At 36.0% G+C, this 22,897-nt stretch overlaps 1 protein-coding gene across 1 annotated transcript in view; it reads right to left on the bottom strand.

Annotated features, from left to right (window-relative positions):
- Positions 1 to 7,358: 7,358 nt before the first annotated feature.
- TYR (tyrosinase) overlaps positions 7,359 to 22,897 on the bottom strand; it is a gene marked incomplete at its 3' end in the record, with an annotated part of 90,191 nt that continues 74,652 nt past the window's right edge. The window contains exons 4-5 of the mRNA XM_081239589.1: positions 16,356 to 16,537; positions 7,359 to 7,585 (exon numbers count right to left, since the gene is read on the bottom strand). Of these exons, the coding sequence (XP_081095715.1) occupies positions 7,359 to 7,585; positions 16,356 to 16,537 (409 nt within the window). The remainder of the gene's footprint in view (positions 7,586 to 16,355; positions 16,538 to 22,897) is intronic.

Here is a 22,897-nt window from a genome sequence, read left to right as displayed (position 1 = left end):
ATCTTGGTAAGAAAAGTTTCACGGAGAGGTGGGGACAGAAAACAGATTGGGGTAGGTTGAGTAGTATGTAGGAGACAAAGAGATAACAACCACAAATTTAAAACAGTTAAGAAACATAAAGAAGAAATAGGACAAAAGCTGTGTGGAAATGATATCGGTGGAGAACAATTTTCTTTTTAAGATGAGCATGTCTAAATGCTGAGGTGGTAAGGATCCTACAGAGTGGGAAGAGCTGAAGACACAGGAAAAGATGAGGAAAACTAATGAAGTAAAGGCCCCAGGAAGTTCAGAAGGGTTGGGATCCCAAGATTACAGAGAGATGGGACAGGAAGGACATGTGCATGGAGAGAGCAGGTAATAAAAATATGAGTAAAACTGAAATATAGGATTTTATAGAGTCTCTGGCAGAAAAATAGATTTCCTATTTCGCAGTTTCATAGACATTATTCACAAAATTCAATATTGCAACCTTACTAATAGTTCCTAATCCACATATGTATGTATATGTTTATATACATATACCTGCACCTGCATGTATATATTATATATATCTGCATCTGTAACTATAGCTGTATCTATAGCTATATCTATATTTCTATCTGTACCAAAGGACTTTATACCTTAATAAACCGGCAAAACAGTGGAATAAAAAGAACACTAATGGGGCTTCCCTGGTGGCGCAGTGGTTGAGAGTCCGCCTGCTGATGCAGGGGACACAGGTTTGTGCCCCGGTCCGGGAAGATCCCACATGCCGCGGAGCGGCTGGGCCCGTGAGCCATGGCCGCTGAGCCTGCATGTCCAGAGCCTGTGCTCTGCAACGGGAGAGGCCACAACAGTGAGAGGCCCGCGTACCGCAAAAAAAAAAAAAAAAGAACACTAATGAACTATTGTTGTCACAACTGTTAAGGTGGAATTCATTCTTGGTTTTATAATTACCTTTATCTCTCTTCAGCTACTCTGAATTTCTTGATTTAGTTTAAAGAACAGGGGGCAGCAAACCTTTTCAATAAAGGGCCAGATAGTAAACATTATAGGTTTTGTGGGCCATATGGTTTCTGTTGCAACTACTCAATTCTACCACTGTATCATAAAAACAGCCATAGACAGCATGTAACATAAATGAACGAGTGCAGCTGTGTTCCAATAATACTTCACATACAAAAACAGGTGGCAGGCAGGATTTAGGCCATGGGCCATCATTTGTCCACATTTGCTTTTATCCATGCCATGATTTTGTTGAGACTATCAATCACCTCATCTCATGCGTGAACTTGATGAATTCAAATCAATGATCAGTTTATCTTCGAAATCTTCTATACCTCCCTTGATCATATGAACTGTACCTCTATGGTATTATTATAGTATTCCTAAAGTACCTACAATATTCCTTTGTGATAATACTTGTTATGCAATAATTTGTTTAGGTATTTTACTCTGATTTCACTGAGAATGGAGATCAAATCTTATTAACCTTCATATCCCCAGCACAGTACCAACACAGAAGGGAAGTCCTACAAATATTTGTTCATTGAATAAATGAACAAACAAACTATGAATCATTACTGTCCAACTCAAAGAGAAGTCTTTCCTGCTAGGGCAGTTGGCCTAACATGTTTATTAGATTCAAGTTTAGTACCACATTCACAGGTGGTTTAATAGCCAGCTTTTGTTTGTGAACTGTGAGCCTGTTACTGGCTTTATTTGTATTTCTATGTCTCAAGTGTTTCGCTGTCTTAAATGTATTGATATACACTTGTATTTATCGTGATATCATTTCATTAAATAGGTATGTTATATTAATATTCATGATTATGCAAAACAATTTTGCACAAACACAATGATGATTATATTTCATCTCTCTTTTTTTAAGGCAGTTGTGCTAAGTTAACGTGCTCTATGAGAGATTATTAAATCACACTTGCTGAATACTTATGTACTATTGTAAATGCTTTGTTTATTCCTCCGACTATGTTGAGGAAAATACTATTACCTACATTTTAAAGATGCAAAAACTGACGAGCAGAGAGGTAAGATAATTCACACAAGGTCATACAGCTAATGAGAGATTGAGCCAGGAATCAAATTCATAGAGTCCGACTTCAGGTCCCACATATGTTAAAGGTTTTCTCATATCTTTAATGTACTGAATATCACAGTCTGTGGCATGTTAATCACACAGGAAGAGCAATTTATCAGCTGGCCAATTCTTACTACTTTTTAGGTCAGTACTATAGGCAGAATGATGCTCTTTCCCATCTCCCCTCCAAATATTCCTACCCTAGTCTCCAGAACCTGTGAATATGTTATAATACATATATGGCTAAAGAGGCTTTTCAGATATGATTAAAGGTAAGAACCTTGGGATGGAGGCTCTAGGAGTACCAGGTAAGCCCAAACTAATTACATGAATGCTTAAAAGCAGAAAACTTTTCCTGGCTGCAGTCAGCCAGAGAGAGATGTGACAACAGACTAATGATCAGAGTGATACAACCTTATCTGGCTTTGAAGATGGAAGAAGACCATGTGACAAGGAATGTAGGTGGCTTCTAGGAGCTGAAAAAGGCAAGGAAATGAATTATTTCCTGGAGTCTCCACAAAGAACATAGCCTCACTGCCACTTTGATTTCAGCCATTTGAGACCCATATCAGATTTCTGGTCTACTGAATTGCAAGATAATGGTTTGTAGTGATTTAAACCACTGTGTTTGTAGTGATTTAAGCCACCGTGTTTATTGCAGTAGCAAGAGAAATTCTATATAGTCAGCAACAAAGTTCTCTCCAGTATCAGAGAGAAGAGAAAATATTTCATTCTTTCTGTATTTTCTCACTGTCTCCCTTTCTCTCTCTCCACACACATACACACTCACACAGACACATCTACTGTTCATAATTCTTCTGGCAAGAGTATTTAAAAATGAGGTGGTCCAATAATGAAGACTGACCAAATCCCAGGCAGAATGCAGTACTTTCTCAAGAAGTACTAAAAATAAAGGGTGCAAACTTGTCTTGGGCTTGGTCTTCAGAGCCTTTCCAGCCTTCCCTACCCCTGTCTCATGATCTCCTGTCCATCCTAATAGCTGATACTGACTCTGCTTTGATTCAGACTATTTTGATGCCTTGTGCTTATTCTTCCAAGTGTGGATTTCTGGTTTTGCTGTTTTTATTCCTGTATGATTCTGAAAGCTACTCACACGCTTCTACCTAGACAAGATGTACACATATCTTATTTGAGAACCAAGTTACATGTGTGTTATTCCTTGTCTTTCTGAAACGGCTTCAGTCTGTATTTTCTTTTAATTTTAATAAGAGAAAATGCTCATTAAATAGATGTTATAATTTGAAAAAGATAGATTTATGAAAAGAAGCAATACGTGAAGTGGCAAGTAGGGTCTTCAGTTCCTCTCAAAGAGACTTGTAACTCCTCTTCCTTCTTCTAAATTCTTCACCTTTTCATTTTCTTCTTCATTCCTTTGATCTCTTATTGTTAGGCTCCATCTCTTTGCATTCTTTAATCTATGCAACCCTTTTCAAAAGCACCATGGCAGTTCATTACAAAAGCCATGAAATTCTTCATATGCTTTGACCAGAGATTCTACTCCTAGAAAATAATTTAAGTGAAGTCAGATGCCAAATGCACCAGGATTTTCATTACAGCATTAACCATAATTTAAAAAGTAGATGAAACCTGAATATTCAGTAACAGGAAATTGGTAAATTATGACATATCAACATAATTGAACAGCAAACAATGAAATTTATAATCATGAAAAAGAACTGGATTCAAATCCCAGCTAAATTACCTAAACTACTGAACAGACATGTAAACAGGGAAGGTGCATCTTCTCTTTAAGCCACGGTCTCCTCATTTGAAAACATGAATAATACTTATTCTCATATTGGTAACATGAAGATGAAATAAATTAACATATATGATGTGTTTAGCACAGTTCTTGGAACATCATAAGCATTCACTGCATTTAACATCTTTGTTATTTATTTTTAAATAAGAAATTAGAAATCACCATAATAATGCATACAAGACTTGGTAGATTAACATGAAGTTACAAGAATAATTTCTTACACTGCTATTAAGAAAAGAACTCATAAAACAATTAGATAAACATGGGCTATATAGAGTTTTAATAAGGCTTTTATTTAGAAGAACATATTTAAAACATTTCTATATGGTTTTAAATAGCTGAAGGATTTGAAAGCCCTTAAGGCCTCCAGTGGATGCCAAAGGCAATTTTATATTTGAAAGCCCTTAAGGCCTCCAGTGGATGCCAAAGGCAATTTTATATTCATTATATTGTACAAACTGGCAAATGTTTTTGAAAATAAGCGAGACAAAGTTAAAAAAAAAAAAAAGCTCTTTTTACTTGCATTTTATCAGCTTTCAGAAGGAGTCTAATCAGAAGGCGAGTGGACCTTTGTTCTACTGACATGCCCCCCAAATAGCACAAGTTTACAATAGGTGACCCCAATGAGGTCTTTTTTTACGATGACAAAGAAAACTGTTCCTACAAATCAAAGCCCATATAAACAAGGAAACGCCTATTTAAAAACGTTCAAAATCAACGCCAGTTGTCAGCCTGCTAGAGACACTGGTTGAAATGACTTGTATCCATCATATTTATTTCTACAGATGGAGAATTATATATTTGACTTGTTGGAAAGGTTGGGTACTAAAAATACTCTTTTTTTAAAAAAAAGTAAAACACAGAAAGAGGAACAAAAAGAGTGGCAGCTGCTTATTTCTTTCTCTGTAACAAAACGTGACATATAAGGTAGCAATGGAAAAAGAGCAGAGCCCAAACGAAGCAATTCATAAAATGCACACTATAAAACAATGCCACAGAATATAATGTTGATTAGAATTTAATGAAACTTCTAGTATCTTGAAATATGTCATGTCATTTGGGTACCTTATTGAGAAAACCACAGAATGAATGTGGTGATGGTTTTATCACAGATGTTGCTGCTACTCAAGTAGATAACTTGAGCCTCTAGAGAAACAAAATGATATTCTATGTTGAAACTCAGTGATAAAGGAGGGAATTGCCTCATGATAAGGAAGAGAATGACTTTATACAGATCCCTGTCAGTAACAATGAAAATTCCCTGGGCAGACTTTTATTCTAGATGCTTTGTAAAAAATGATTTAAATATCACCTGGTCTGAATTTTTGCCTTCAGATCAAACCTAGCTAAGTAATTATTTTGTGTTCTGAGGTCAGACTGAAGGCGACCACCATCACTATTACTGCTTCTCCAGAATCTTCTTCAGGCCTTATCCAAATTTCTTTTCCTACTCCTTGCTCTCAGTTTTACTAGTTCCTATTCTCAACTAAATTGAACGCAGTTTTCAAATGTCATTGTTAATTTATTGTAAATCTTGTATTTCTGGTTATGTACCAAGTGGAGGATATAACCCCTAGTATTTGCTCTCTAATCCCACAGACCTCCTCTGTGTCAATAAATATGCTGCTCCCCATCCCTTGCCTGACTTTTCTCCTCTAAGCATCATAAATTAGATAAGCCATCAAATGTTGACTGACAACTAAAGAGAGTTAGAAAATGAAAGTTGCTCTATAACTGAATTTCTTACCTATTAGTAATCTCTGAGAGTTGATGGCATTACTTCAACAAGAATGGTAACTTTTTATTTGTTCTAGATGAAAATTATCCAAAATCATTTGACCAATGTTTATAAAAAGATGATTTTTGCTTTCCTCTTAATTTCTAAATGTATTCATAAACATTCTGAATCCTACACTGCAGGTCTTATATGAATTGTAAGATGTTTTAATAAAAAAGTACCATACAGGTCGGTATGGTACATATCAGCCCAGAGATGTAGAGGTTTAGGTGTCAGACCCAGGCAGGTTTCTGGGAGCTAGAATTGGACAAGTCTGTCTTAAAAGCATGGCCATCTTGAGAAAGTGAAAAGACAGTGTTTAGGGATGAGGCTGGAAATATAAGTCAAGTAGTCAAACTTAGATACATATTTGAAAATGCTGAGAAGATACATACAAACTAAACATAAGGGAACTAAAGAGACTGGGGATACCAGGACAGAGTGATAGAGTTTGGATGAGAGAGTGAAAGTTGTAATCTGGTGAAACATCCTGAAATACTGTGGCAGAATCACAGGAACTTTTCACAGAGCATGTTTGGCCTCGCTTCTGAATGGGGAGTTGTTATGAGACCTGAGCCAAGAATGACTATAGACTCAATACTTAAGTTCTCTTTATAGAATTCAAGTCAAATTAGCCATCCAACCTCTATGTGAAGAATTCTAGAGTCAAACACTTATTATTTTCCAAGAATGTCCAGTTTGGTTTTGGAAAGCTCTGAATATTGGACAGTTTTTCCTTTTATTACACCAAAATGGGTCCTCTATAAATTCCACCTACTGGTGCTAGTCTTTTATGCTCTACAGGGTGATAATACAAATGGAATATCAATTGCACTATTTTTAGAAATTCAACTGGACCTAAAATTTCAAGTAGCAAGATTATCTAGACTTTCTAATTTAAGGTCTTAATAGCCAGGAAAAATAGTAATAAGTTATTTTACTAGAACTGCAGACAGGCTGATATTCACATAATTGTTCTCTACCATGAAATGTTTTATAGCATTTTAAACATTCTCTAATAAGGTTCTTCTTAGAAGATAAAAAAAAGCTCTATAATAAGATTATTATCATCTTCATCAACATAATTAATGAGCACATCTTGAGACAGGTACTTAACCAGATTCTTTTCAGGCAAAGGGCCCTTGATTTCAGTGGCCTTAAAATGTACAGTCAGAACCAAGGCAAGAAAGAGTTGAAGATTGTTTCTACTTGAAGTCCATAACATATTTTGGAGCAGGAATGTAAATATAAGGGAAACATTATGCTTTCTTAGGAAAATTAAAATGTATTTCTCGAGCTCAAAGGAGTCAATTAGTGTAAATTTGTTACTATTTTATTAAAATCAAAGGGGATAATAAAAGAAACATGTCATTAAGCAATCAGGAGGAAAATAATCACAATTGTTCTCATATTTTATAAGAGCACTTTCATTCAGATATGACTAGCAGACTAGTACCTCCATTACCAAATGGCATCTTTTCCTTGGAAATATGGGCTTGAGGAAAACTATTAAGGGAATAATCAAAATCCAGCAAAGCAAGCACAGGAGGCTTCTACCTGAGTTGGAGGAGGGGTATATTTTGTATTAAGATAACAATTCTAATAATGATCTTCATAGACACATGCCAAGGATTTCTGCTAGGACCACCCCTAGGAACTTTAACATCATTTAATTTAGAGTGAGGTCAGGTTTTTTGGCCCAACTCTATTGCTTAAGCCTTTTATAAATGGCTCTGATACAACAAGCTGTGGTAGTCCTCCTTGTCCATAAGGAGTGGCTGCTGTTCTTCAGGAAGCTGCTTTCTCTTTCGATGACACAACAGGCTAATGAGTCCTCCCAGCACAGCAGTGAGTACAGACCCTACCAAGGCTGCCCCAATGAGCCATGGCCAGATCTGACTTGCTTGTTCTAAGTAGGGTTTAACGTAATCTTGAAAACTGTCTGGTCCTGAAATAGAAAGACATTCCAGTGTTTTTACTATCATCATCATCATCATCATCATCATCATCATCATCATCATCATCATCATCCTTGCATAGTACTTTGGAGTCAGATGCTTGGGTTTGAATGCCAGCTCTGTTACTTACTAGCTATAAGATCTTGGGAAAGTTACACCTAATACTCCTAAGCTTCAGGTTCTTCATCAGGAAAATAGGAAAACAATACCACCTTGTTGGGATGTTTTAAACTTCATAGATATTATCTGATCTGTAAATTGTACAGTGCCTGCCCCCAAGTCAGCTACTGTTACTCTTTTAGTTATTTATTCTGTTATTTGACTCCATATTTCTAAATAATAGACAAATATTACTACTTCTTAATTCATCAAGTTTATCTCTGGAGTTCCTCAGGTATAAACAATGATTTGAGCTCTTTTACAGTTTCCCTTTTCTTTCCTCCATATTTTCAGCATAATAATACCATGATCTGGGGTTAAATCCACATCTCGGATTTCCATTATTTTTAGTATTTAAATATTATTCACAATTGAATCAAATATTATTCTATGATTACATTTCCTTTCTTACATTATTTTCCACTTGGAGTTAATAATTTATTATATCTATTTGCTTGATTTTAAAGTTCCCATCACTATTTACAAGACACTCTAAAATACTTTACATCCATTTTGTGCTACAAAGGAAAGAAGAGAGTGCATCTTGGGCTTACCTAGTAGCAAATTATGGCTTTGTGACTTAAGTCTTGAGCAAAAGTAATACATGTAACTTTGGGGCAGTTCCCTTAAAAGGAAAAGGTATGCCTTCTCCTTTTCCCTTTTCCCCTTTCAACTAATGGAGATAGTATGTTGGTGAGCCACCATAGATCATGTGATCAAGGGTAAACCCTAGGTCTTATAGAACTACAAGAAACAAGCAGCTCTGGTCCCTGAAATTATGCAGCTTGTATTTGACAACATACCAAGACTGCCATTTGAGCAATAAATAAATTAACTTATTTAGGCCATGGATATTTGAGCCTATATCTGCTCCCCATCCCTACCTTCCCCCTGTTGCTGATGTGGGAACTACAACATTTTTTTATGACTTATTTTCTTGGCTTCTGTTGATTAGTTCATAGTGAACCACTGACTCAAGTTGGGCCAGTCAGAATCATTACTCAGAATTCACTGTGCTGGAATTAAGAGTCAGATGACTCAGGAGCTGATAACAGTCTTAGAGCTAGAGAGGGGGTAGGGAGGGGGGAAGAGAGAGAGGGGGAGAATGAATCTTTAGGGAGCTTAGTTTCCTGGTTCCTGCTGTTCCTCAGTCTCAGCTGCATTTTTGTCTTCCTTACATTTCAAATGTTCATTCCTTCCTTGGATTTTGTTAACCAATAAATTATCTTTTTATCTAATCTTGTTTCTTTGGAGTTACTGCCTTTTGCTCTTCAAAAAGTCCTAATTATTTTTAAAGTTAGTTAGATTCCTACAACAATAAAAGATAAAGTACCTTAAGATATTCTGCAATTACAGTTATATGTAAGCTTCATATATCATAAAAATTAGATCAACAATATAAAAAGAAAATTAATATTTATTTAATAAAATATCTTGGAAAGAATGGGTAGCAACATGAAGTGAAATGTAAAGTGGGAGTCTCATTGATCACCATAAACTCAAGCATTCAAAATAGTTAAAGCAGGAGAATTTGTCAAAAATTAATTTTACATTAAATTACAATCTTCATTCAAAGGAGATAACAGTGGCGCTTCCCTGGCTTAAGTGGGGCTACAGGGCTCAAACCCCATTTCTCCTGTTACTTTCTCCTTTTTTGTCTTTGGTACCATCCTTTTGCCAGCTGTCACTAAGATACCTCTGAAATTCTTAGAATCCATTAAGCATAATTTGAAACAACAGAGCAGATTTGTGTTTCTCTTCATCAGGAGGGGACAATATGTTGCAAAGCACTAACATTATAAAATAAAGTATAATAAAAAAGATTTACAACTTTGGATTAATATTAATTTAAATCTAAGAAATGAAAGCTAACAAAGCTAAAATAAAGAAATTAAAATGTGAAAATTATTTTCATCAAACATAAAGGTTACCATTCTAACACATTTAAAAATTAATTTGAAAATGAAATTACAAATGCTTAGTTTGCATTGCTATTAGTCACTTCAATATATAGTGCATTTTAAATGTCTCACAAAATGCAGATTACATAGAGGTTACATAATGTGTATGATTTCTTTATTGCTTAAGGCTCAGCTCAAATTCTTTCACAATTTTAAAACACTATTTCTTTGTCTATCCTTCTGTTCTCCAGCTTCTCTTATTATTTCTCTACTTCAGTTCATTTCAAGTTGTCTTAAATTTTACTTTCACCAATGGACTGTCTTCTTTGAAACACTGTATTTCTCAATGGCTTCAACCTAAAATTTAGACTTGTCTTCCTCAGTTATTTGCTTTTGAGCTTCAATAGTGTATCTTTAAATTATTTCTTAATATCAAAAGTTTTCTATTTTTTTACCTACTTAAAATTCCATTTTTCTTGTTACTCATTCTCTTCAGGATAATCATATAGTCTTCTATTTGTTTGGTGCTCTGTCATTTCCAAAGCACATTCATATGCCTATTTATCCACACAACAAACACATGAGGTAGTTAGGAATCATTATGCTAACTTAACCAATTCAAAATCTGTAACTTAGAAAGTTTGCCTGTAATATTTAAACTCTACAATGTATGTATAACCTTTGGAATGATGTCTTTCACATAAAAAGTAATTTATAACTGTTATAGACTCTTCTTACTCCATAGTAATTCCATCAATATTTCAACTGAACCAGCTTCCAGTAAGAGTTTTTCTCTCTCACACCTGCTTTGATCACTGAGTCTGCTCAGCTCTCTCTTCTGGATTCCCAGACTCTTTCTTTCATTGCTCCTTTGTGACACTTGGCACAATTGTCTACGTGTTGCAATTATTTATATGTATGTCTTACTTTTCAGGCTTCTTCATGAACCCTTGAGAGTAAGTAGTATGTCTTATTTATCTTTCATTCTTCTAGTCATTCATTTATTCATTCATACAGCAATGTTTACTGAGACACAATAAATGTCAGGTGGTGGTCCAGGAACTGCATGTGAAAGGCTGAGTAAGCAGAGCTCCTGGCCTGAAGGAAATAATAACTGGAAGAGGAGACTGACAAGTAAACAAATTATTTTAAGAGCAATGCTGTACCAATGCAAATATATAAAAGATAAAACAGGATAATGGGGAAAAGACCTCCTATAACTGCCTGGGGAGTCAGAGGAGGCATCCCAGGAGACTATCCCACTGAGTAGAAGAATAAATTAGGACTTGAGTGTGGGACGCTGATGGCAAGCCATCCCAGGCAGAAGGAACAGTATGCACCTGTGTATACACATAGGGAAGCACTAGTGAACAAGTCCTCATCAAACCCCATGTGCAGAATGAGACCCTCCAGTTACTGTGAACATGCCTCCTCCTCTCAGTTTTAAAATCAAATGTCCAGGTCTTTTGGAATATATTGGAAGAAGGAAGCTCTTAACAAAGTAACACCAGACAGAAAGCAGGATTACATTTGCCAACAGCATCAAGGACTCAACCCTTCATTGCCAAAGGTTTTTGGTCTCACCTTTCAATCAGTTATGCATGCAACAAAATCACCTGCTACTCAATTTTGAAAAACATCACTAAATTCAATTATAAGAGAAAATGTTTGACTAAAGCAAGAAGACATCAGCTGCCTTTTACGGAAAATAATTAAGTAATTATAAACGTGAGTGCCTAAATGATGAATAATTAACTGCCTGAACTAAATTATATCAAGAAATTTTAAAGATTTTTTTAGTAAGCTTAAAGTTTAGCTTATTCTATTCTGGCATTGTGTCTCAGTATTACTGTGTCTCAGTAAACATTGCTGTATGAATGAATAAATGAATGAATAGAAGAACGAAAGATAAATTTTAAATTCCTTGAAAGTACAACAGAAGGAGCAAGAGATTAATTCATAAAATAGAAAATAAGCAATTGCTGTTGCTTATTTTAAAGCAAAACATTTCTAAAATTAGTGGTGTAAGCTCACAGCTATATGAAAAGGACTCTAAATAGATAAAACATTTTGAATCAATTAAAAAAAATAACTATAAATAAATAATAAATACCTTTAATCCCCTAATGTGACTCTTTGAGCCTTCTTTTCCTTTTCTCCTCCAGGGGTTTTTGTTGCCTTTTCATTAAAAAGTATCCATTTGGGACACTAAGGAAGGGACAACGAGGTGGAACATATGTGTACAAGGCAAGTATAAAGAGAACCCTCTCTTCTGTGGAGTCATGGACAGAGAATTCATTTGGGATTCTATATTTGCCACTTACGAGCTTTGTGACTTAGAATTTGTCACTTTATCTTTCTGTTCTCAATCTACTTACCCATAAAACAGAATAAAATCACTACTACACAAGATCGTAAAGATTGGCAAAGATAACAATTTATATGCTGATGTCTCTTACATTAGTATCTGCAGGCAGAATCTTTTCTGAGGCTGAAGGCTATCCAACTGCCTCAGAGATATATTTACCCTGGTGTGCCACTCACCCCATTTCACTGTGTAACAGATACCACCATGAGATTCACTCCATGTCTGGCCCTGCTCCTATTGTTTCTATCTCAATGAATTCAATCACCATTCATCATTTGCACAGGCCAGAAAGCTTAAGGGCAACTCTAATATCTCCTTTCTCACCTATTACATGTAATCATTTTCCAAGTTCCACAAATTTTGTTTTCAAAATAATATCAAAATTTTTTGTCCTTTCGGCCTTGCCTCTTACCACCACTGCAATTCCAACTTCCTTCGCCTCTCCCCTGGATACTCGTAACGGCATTTTCACTGGCTTCCCCAAATGTGCTTTGCAACCGACACAAAACTTGCATCTTTCTGGATTTTATATGAATATAATCATCATATATTCTATGATGTCTGGTTTCTTTGGCTCAACATTATGTCTTTAACATAGAGGACAGACTTGTGGTTGCCAAGGGGGAAGGGCGGGAGGTGGGGGAGGGATGGATTGGGAATTTGGGATAAGCAGACGCAAACTATTATATATAGAATGGATAAACAAGGTCCTGCTGTATAGCACAGGATATATTCAATATCCTGTGATAAACCATAATGGAAAAGAATATGAAAAAGAATGTATATATATGTATAACTGAATCACTTTGCTGTACAGCAGAAATTAACACAACATTGTAAATCAACTATACTTCAATAAAATAAAATTGAAAAAAAAAAAAAACTTCCTACAAGCTGCAGCAACCGTAATCTTATGAAAATTCAAATTTGATCCTGATTTGTTTAAAATTCATTAATGGCTCTGTTATCCTAGCAATATGGCCAAAATTCATAATCAAGACCTCCTTTTCAACTAATTAATTCTTCCTGTTACTGATATTCTCTGAAATGTCACTTCATTGACCCCTAGAGTTATGCACATCTCTAAACAAACGAGTCATTAGGTAAGTAGTGGCTTAAGGTCTTTCTCTTTCATTAGGATGTAAGCACTGTGAAGGAGACTACATTGTTTACCACTGTATCCATAGTATCTAAAAGAATGCCTTGAACAAGGTAGTTACTAAACATATGTATGCAGAAAGAATAAATAAACCAATAAAATCACCTAGAAAATATCTAGTGCAATAGAAGACTTGAAATACATTAAAAATACCTAAAAATGCAAATCAAAACTACAATGGGGTATCACCTCACACCAGTCACAATGGCCATCATCAAAAAATCTACAAACAATAAATGCTGGAGAGGGTATGGAGAAAAGGGAACCCTCTAGCACTGTTGGTGGGAATGTAAATTGATACAGCCACTATGGAGAACAATATGGAGGTTCCTTAAAAACCTAAAAATAGAACTACCACATGACCCAGCAATCCCACTACTGGGCATATACCCTGAGAAAACCACAATTCAAAAAGAGTCATGTACCACACTGTTCATTGCAGCACTATTTACAATAGCCAGGACATGGAAGTAACCTAAGTGTCCATTGACAGATGAAGGGATAAAGATGTGGCACATATATACAATGGAATATTACTCAGCCATAAAAAGAAAAGAAATTGAGTTATTTGTAGTGAGGTGGATGGACCGAAAGACTGTCATACAGAGTGAAGTAAGTCAGAAAGAGAAAAATAAATACTGTATGATAACACATATATATGGAATCTTAAAAAAAAAAAGGTTCTGAAGAACCTAGGGGCAGGGCAAGAATAAAGACGCAGACATAGAGAATGGACTTGAGGACATGGGGTGGGGGAAGGGTAGGCTGGGATGAAGTTAGACAGTGGCATGGACTTATATATACTACCAAATGTAAAATAGATAGCTGGTGGGAAGCAGCCGCATAGCACAGGGAGGTCAGCTCCATGCTTTGTCACCACCCAGAGGGGTGGGATAGAGAGGGTGGGAGGGAGATGCAAGAGGGAGGAGATATGAGGATATATGTATATGTATAGCTGATTCACTTTGTTATAAAGCAGAAACTAACACACCATTGTAAAGCAATTATACTCCAATAAAGATGTTAAAATATTTTTTAAGAAAAAAAATATTTTTTAAAACCTGAGTATTAAGAAGTGTGACATTTTTCTAGCAAGCTTTACTTATATGTATTGGTTAAGAGACACCATCCTTCATGATAAATATCACTGGCATTCAAGTGAATTCATTGGTTTAGCCCCATACCAGATACCATTTGGAGAAGACTGGAGAAGCTTGCAAAGTATCAGTTTTGATTTTGTAGGGCTCACAGCCAAGGTAGAGAGGGGAAAGATTCATATGTAGAAAAATTATCATGTAACTCTAATAAAGGAGTGATTAAACATGACTATGTATATGTATACAATGATTTCATATCTGAGAGTGTGACAAATGGATATGGATCAGAATTTAGCCAGAGAGAATAGTGTAATAAAAGCATGAACCCGGGGCTTCCCTGGTGGCACAGTGGTTGAGAGCCCGCCTGCCGATGCAGGGGACACGGGTTCGTGCCCTGGTCCCAAAGGGCAGGAAAAGGTTGATAAAATACAGTTTCTCCTGTTGGCCTTAAAATGTGGTTCTGCTATGCCACATACTAGCTAGATGGCCCAGGACAAGTTATTTATATTCTTTAAGCCTCTGTTTTCTCATCTATGATCAGGAAAAAGAAATAATAGTGCTTACTTCACAGGGTAATTATGAAAATTAAAGGAAATAATGCACACAGCATGCCCCGAAGAGTTCCTGGAACATGAAAAGATCCATAATATATTAGCTATTATGAAATAACTCAATTTATCTCCTCAGTATAATTTTTCATTTCTCATACTACTCAAATAGGAGAATTTAGCATCTCAGAAATACATGGTACACTTTACACCTCTATTTTTGTTATTCTATTAGTTTAGAATATTCCCTATCCTTTTCTATCTGCTACCTGCCTGCTCATCCTTCAAGGCCTTGTCATGTCTTTTTAGGTTGAACTACTCTGAAGTCATTGCTTTCTCCTCTGTGCTCTTATAAGATTCCGTTTATGACTCCTTTATTGCACTTAACACAGCTTGATGTTTCATACTTTTTTGCACAACTGTCTGACTTCCATACTGGATTTAACGCTCCTTGAAGTCTGAAGGTATGTCATTCATTTACGTGTCACTAAAGTTTAACAAGAGGTAGGAAATTGGTAAATGTCATTCACTTGTTCATTTTATTTTACTAATCTGTTTGTTTCCATGAATTATCAATGAATATAATGAAACATCAGTGCTTGTCTAATACCTCGTATCCACAAACTCTGTGTTGTTTAACCGTTTTTTTAGCTGTTGACCATCTTGTGTTGCAGTGGAGAGGACCCTGTAGTGTTGAAATCTGGCTCTTCCACATACTGGTGTTTGCTATTGGGAAAGTCATTTAAGTTATTTTAGCATCAGTGTCCTTACCTCATTCTAGAGATAATAATACTTCCCCTAATATATGGTTGATTAACAATGCATGTATGGTATGTAGCAGGCTCACAGGTAGGGGGAGACATTACTACCTGTCCCGTATTTATCAAAAAGATACTGACATACTACTACTAAGGAAGAGAATTTAAAGCCTAGATCTAATTACAATCCTAGACTTAATCATAGTCAGAGCAATTATTATTATAATAGCTATTATCATTATTATTATTAACTGTGTTTAACATCAAAATGTTCACAAATTTTCTTGGTAACCCTAGCATGATGTTCCCAAAGATGATTTCAAAACTGCTAGATGTTTAACTTGTGCTGACTGTCCTAGGCTCTTAATGCATTTAATTATCAAATATCTCTTTGAGGTATTCTATTCTCAATATTTTAGGTTAAGAAACTGAGATTCAGGGAACTGAGGTCAAATTTCCCAAGGTCACACAAAAGTCAGTTTATAGTGACACGTCTCACACCCATTTTTTGTTCTGATTTTAATTTTAGTGCTCTTCCCATGGTTGCCATATGCAAAATGCTCTATATTAAGCAGAAAGGACAGAAATTTAAAGATTCTTGCAACTTGGTCTATGTAATAATAAATCAGTGATGAGTTAAGGATCGTAATGCATTTTCCCAATTTAAATAATTTGGGAATAACATTGTAAAAACATAAGGTTTTGCACTCTCTCAAAAGAAATTGGTCACACCAGACTCAGCAATTCACATGAAAGAAACTGAGCTTTACCTGAATCTTGTAGGTAGCTATAGTCATAACCCAGATCTCTGGATGAAATAAAGAAATCACCATTTCTGTAGAGAGGTATAAAAGGAACCATGTAGGATTCCCGGTTGTGCCCAATGGGTGCATTGGCTTCTGGATAAACTTCTTGAAGAGGACGGTGCCTTCGAAGCCACTGTTCAAAAATACTGCAGAGGAAAGGATTATTCAATGTCAGAAACATATTGTTAGTAAAAGAAATATTTGGAATTCTTAAAGTAAAATAACAAGGCATATCTTAAAAACCTAAAGCCGTGGAAAGATGCCACATATAGTTTTCACGCTTTGAAAATATTTTGTAAGTCACCAGTTCATGCTGTCAGGTTCTGATGAAACTCATTCATTTGAGAGAAATATTAGAGGATAACTTTGAAAGAGAAATTTCTTAGAAGATAAATGAAAGTTACTTGACAAGTTTAGACCCTTCAGAATGCTGCAGAGCAAGTGTAATTATTGGTTGAGTGACAATTGAGACATAGTTGTAAATTAAATGTCTCTTATCTCAAAGAAAGTTCACCTAAAGAAAGAACATGCAAAACTAAATTGGAATCAGGACTAGAATTTGGCCATTTTTTGGTCATGGTAGGGGACTTTCAATTATTTCAACCTCCTTGTTATGTCTGGTGCAGTGTATGCTTAATGAATCTTGGTGGGAGAAAGAGCTCACCTTCCATGATAGAGGCTAAAAATACTTACTTGGAAACTTGTGGTTCCCAAACTTGCCTGGAAGCTAGAGTATGACCACATGATCAATACTCAGCCAATCAGACATGCCCATCCAAGACTTTGAAACAGGAGACACTGACACAAAGAAGCAAGGACAATGGAAAACCAACATCCTGTTTTTAAGGGCAATGAGACCAGAGGTATTAGTAAAGGTGTCCAGGGGTACCCTGTGTTCTAGAGCAGTGGTCCCCAAACTTTTTAGTACCGGGGATCGGTTTCATGAAAGACAATTTTTCTGTGGATGGGATGGGGGGGAGAGGGGGGGATGATGGATGGTTCAAGCAGTAATGTGAGCCATGGGGAGAAATGCGGAGCCCCGGATGAAGCTTCACTCGCTTGTCCACCTCTCACCTCCTGCTGTGTGGCCCAGTTCCAACTGGGGGTTGGGGACCCCTGATCTAGAGCATGGTTTTGGCTGATGATTGACTGCTGCCCTCCTCCCTTGTTCCCATCTGTTTCTCAACCTGTTTCTCCATGATCTCCTCACCTATCCAATATCTTTTCAGCAAATTTTTTTCCTGTTGAATCAGCCAGAGTGAGTTTCTGCTGCATGTAATTAAAAACTCTAACTGGAACAAACGCTAAAAAACTATGGGATCAAAAAGGTCTAGTAAGAATGGAAGCAAAACTAAGCTACAGCAGAATTTATAGTGGATCATTAAAGGTGCGATAAAGAGAATGGCTTTGTGTTATCAGACCATATAACATAGAGGGAAGAACACTATATTTGGAGTCAGAACACTCCCCTTGAGTCCTAGATATGTGTTTTAAGAGCTGTATAAGTTGTATAAGCTCGGAAGCAAATCACTGAATCACTTGAAGACTTAGCCTTCTCATCCTTAAAACGAAAGCAATAATATCTGTCCTATCTGTTTCCAAATTATCCAATGTGATAATTTTTACGAAAGTGCTAGATATATAAGCTACTGTTGTTTAGCTCTAGAATTGAAGCTCAGAGATAAAAGGCTAGTGCATGGTCAAGAGGATGGGTCTAAAAAAGAAAGTGATAATACTTCAAGCAAACAAATAATTTTTTTGAGAAAATGTTTTGAAGTACAATAAAGAAGAGAACAAGGAAGCCAGATGGCAGCAGTGGTGATCGCTTTTTCTGTGATGAAAAGTAATTGTATTTGCTTAGAGAATCTGGACTTCAAATACTAGTTGTGGCCAAAGTTGTTTTTAATTGTGAATTAACTGAGAGATCAGCAGGCTGCTGATAAACACTGCAAATCTGGTCCATGAATACCAAATGGTCCCTAAATAGCTCAATTATTAAATGTGTTTACTGAGTACTTACTATATGTTAAGTTTTGGAGAAACTTGAACCTGTGTAAAAACCTGAATTCTGTGGGTTGTGACAAAGGAAACTTGTAAAAGGACTTAACCTGAACCTGTTTAATTTTCCTTTTATTCATCTGCAAAATGGGAGTAGTATTTATGTCTTAAAGGTATTGTAAGGATTAATTAAGCAACCTGAATGCCCTTTGACAGATGAATAGATAAAGAAGATATTGTATGTATATACAATGGAATATTATTTAGCCATAAAAGAACAAAATAATGCCATTTGCAGCAACATGGATGGACCTAGAGATTATCATATTAAGTGAAGTAACTCAGACAACAAATATAATATCACTTACATGTGGAATCTAAAATACAACACAAATGAACTTATTTATAAAACAGAAATAGACTCAGAGACATAGAAAAAACTTGTGGTTACCAAAGGGAAAGGGAGGGGAGGGATAAAATAGGAATTTGGGATTAACAGATATACACTACTATATATAAAAGAGATAAACAACAAGGACCTACTGTATAGCACAGGGGACTATATTTAATGTCTTGTAATAACCTATAATAGAAAAAAATCTGAAAAAGAATATGTATATATGTATGTATATATGTATATATGTATAGGTGAATCGATTTACACTGGAAACATTGTAAGTAAAAACATTAAAAACTGATTAATTAAAATAACATAAGTAAGATATATGGTTAAGTGTTGGACAGATGGTAAACAGAAGCCATCCTAATCCCCATAGCATTTCTTCCTCTTCTTCCTTCTACTCATGATTCATGTTATACTGGAAGAACTCTACAACTGGTGAGAGACATGAGACATGCATAGAAATGCCAAAACCACGTATATTTGAGCTGGTTCTTTAAAAATGGTTATTATTCTTTAAGCAGAAATGGGGAAACAGAGGATTCAAGAAGATTGTTTTTTTCTGTGTGTACCTCTATTTTCTCAACTGAAGAAATTAGGAATTGGCTTAAGTCTATTCAAGTCCTATAATTTTATGAATTATTCTTTTTATTTTAACATCTACAGTTTTCTTCTTTTCATGAAAGCATTACTGGTTCATTATATACAATTCAGAAAATATAAACAAGCAAAAAGGAGAAAAGAAAAAAATCATATGTACTTGCTCCATATTTTTGTTGCAGTTTTTAAAATATACAAGTATAACATTAAATACATATTTTAATAAAAGAGAATTTTATTATAGACAATATTTTATAAGACATTTTATTTGTACTAAACAATGTTTAAATGATATTTAAACATGTTTAAACAATGTTCACCAGTTTTCAAGTGGTAAACCTATTTTGCGGTACGCAGGCCTCTCACTGTTGTGGCCTCTCCCATTGCAGAGAAGGAGACCCTCTGATAATTAATCTCTTCTCCATCCCTATTAAACTTTGACTGACTTAGAAATAGCCCAATATACAATGAGCTACTAGATAAGAGCTTGATGCAAACATTGTGCATTTTGTTAATTGAGAAAAATTACCCCTGTAGTTCAATTTATAAATAATCTTATTTCTGCCAAGAAGAAAAAATTCTTTATCTAGATAGGACAAGGACATCAATTCTCAGCACCAAAAGATGTAATGGATGAAACAATTAATGTGCTTACCCACCTTACCAACCTTTTAAAATGAAGGTATTAATCTTGCTTAAATTCTGCATCAGTGGGTCTCATCTTCAGTTAATTTCATCAAACCATGTCTAGAATGGCTCACATAGGAATACTAATGTTTAACTTGGATAATCACACTGACATTTTGGGAAGAAAGTTATCTTCTTACCAAAGATTCATTTAAACTGTATTTAGATGGTTTTCTAGAAGTCTGAGCAACAACGAAATGCACAACAGAGGATTTAGGAAAAAGTTAAGATAATCACAGATGGAAACAAGAAGGGATGTGTTTTATGTATGAAAGTAACATGGACGTCTGGTCACACCCATCCTTACAACAAGACAAAGCTGGACAAGTAGAAAATCAACAACTTTTCTTGGACCCGTGAGAGAACTGGGCAAACTGCTTCCCCCAAAACTGTAGAGATAAATGCAACCAGAGGAATTCAACTGAAATTTGCTAACCAAGAAGAGAAACAGCTGGATCCATAAACTTAAACACTTTGATGAATGGCTGGAGGTTGAGTACAGACAACTTGTAATGTGAGAAGCTCCTGGGAGCCATGGTCTTAGGGGGATATTCCCACACATTTGGGGGTTTTACCTCCAAGAATTCTGCCAGATTTTCATAATGAAGACCTGAGAAAGATCCTCTCCTGGCTCTGTAGGGGGAGGGAGAAAATGACCATTGTGAAATATGTCCAGAGTCTTCTCCACACCAAAGCCCTTTAATCCAGAGGAAATAACTACCAGAGACTTATCCCGGTAGGAGAAAGGGAATTCCTCTCAGTCCAGTCCCATTCAGCCTTCCTCTCTCACCTAAGGGGAAATAAAACATAGGCCATGGGTCAGGGCTTCAAGGAAATAGATTGGGACAACTGAAAAAAGGAGTAGAGGACAGACAGGGAAAAGAAACCAAAAAGCTATACCATTGGAGAAACACTTATGAAGGTCACAGCCCCAAGACACTGGCCAACTAAAAGACTGAAATTTAATCAGAATATTGTAGAACACTTTCTTCCCCTATACTTTACCATGATACCAACAGAGCTCTAGTAAAATTAGGTACACACACTGAGTACATAAAACAGCAATACACAACTCCCTACTCCTTTTGTGTCGGCTGTGCATAGTAACGCTCCTCCAAAGAGCACAATATGGATGGGTGGTAGACTCATTTAGGAGTTTGAGAAACCTGAGAAATATGACAACTGCCTAGGTTAACATCAACAATGGTAAGCCATGTTGATAGCACGTTCCCTTGATATTATGTGAAGAGAATAGTGCTTTACCTCTCTTGTCTTCCTCCCAAAAACATGTAATTTCAGTCTGCAAGAGAAAAACATCAGACAAATTCGAATAGAGGGGCATTCTATTAAATACCTGAGCAGCACTCCTCAAAACTGTCAAGGTCATCAAAAACAAGGAAAGTTTGAAAAATTGCCACAGCCAAGAAGGAGCTTAAGGAGACATGATAGCTAAATGTAATATGACATCCTGGATGGGATCTTGAAACACAAAAAGATATTAGATAGCAATGAAGTAATCTTAAAGTATAGATTGTGGTTAATAATAATGTATCAATATAGTTTCATTAATTGTGACAAACCTTCCATACTGAAGTAAATTGTTAAGAATAGGGGAAACTGGATGTGGGGTGTATGCAAACTCTGCAACATTTATGTAAATAAAAAATTATTCTTAAAATTTCTTTTTAAAAACAGAACAACTGGGCCTCCCTGGTGGCGCAGTGGTTGAGAGTCCGCCTGCCGATGCAGGGAACGCGGGTTCGTGCCCCGGTCTGGGAGGATCCCACATGCCGCGGAGCGGCTGGGCCCGTGAGCCATGGCCGCTGAGCCTGTGCGTCCGGAGCCTGTGCTCTGCAACGGGAGAGGCCACAGCAGTGAGAGGCCCACGTACCGCAAAAAGAAAAAAAAAAAAAAAAAAAAAAAAAAAAAAAACAGAACAACTAACAAAGAAGCCTAATGTAGTTGGATATTAGGGAACTGATTTGATTTAGTACATTCACTGCTACAGTAAAATATGCACAAATACTATAGAATTATTTTTCATTCATTTATTCAACCATGTCATAAATAGTTAAATACACATATTATGAGCACCTATAACAAACTGGTTCTCTGCCAGGTATTGATGTATTTCTCTGTCCTTGTGATACTTAGATCTATTGATGGAGATAGATACTAACCAGTAATTTCAGAAATGCATCTGTAATTACAGACTGGCAAATACTATAGAAGGAAGCATCATGGTAATACAATTTAGTGAGGAGGGCTCATTGATTCTGCAGCCTTTGGGAAAGTCTTTGATGGTGTTGAAGGAGTATTTAGAGAAGTGGTATAACAGTGTTTCTGAAAAAAAAATAGAATTTGCAAGGGTCTTTGATGGGAGGTCAGATTCTCTCATCTGTCTCACTACTCCCATAGCTTTACTTATTACCTACAGGCTGATGGCTTCTCAACTTATAGTTACAGAGTAAATCTTGCTCTGAAATCTCAGTCCAAATACCCAGCTGCTTAAGTGGCATCCCCATTGAAATGCCTCAAAAGAATCTTCAAGCACAGCACACAATGTCTTCAAAAATCATGATATTAACATCCCTTCCTCATGTTACACTTCTCCACTGATCTATGTCTTTGGAATAAAAATATCTGTCCAGCCAGAAAATGTAAAAAAATGATGGATGTATCTATGGAGAGAACAGTTTGAGATGAAGCTAGAGAGGAAATGGGGGTCAAATCAAGAAGGGCAGGTGAGAACATGTGAGAAATATTTTTAATTTTTCCTAAGAGCAATAGGAAGTCACTGTTTATATCTGTGATCACAAGA

This window comes from Mesoplodon bidens, assembly GCF_964165515.1.
Source record: "Mesoplodon bidens genome assembly, chromosome: 7".
NCBI lineage: Eukaryota > Metazoa > Chordata > Mammalia > Artiodactyla > Ziphiidae > Mesoplodon > Mesoplodon bidens.
This window is presented reverse-complemented; position numbering and strand designations above follow the sequence as displayed.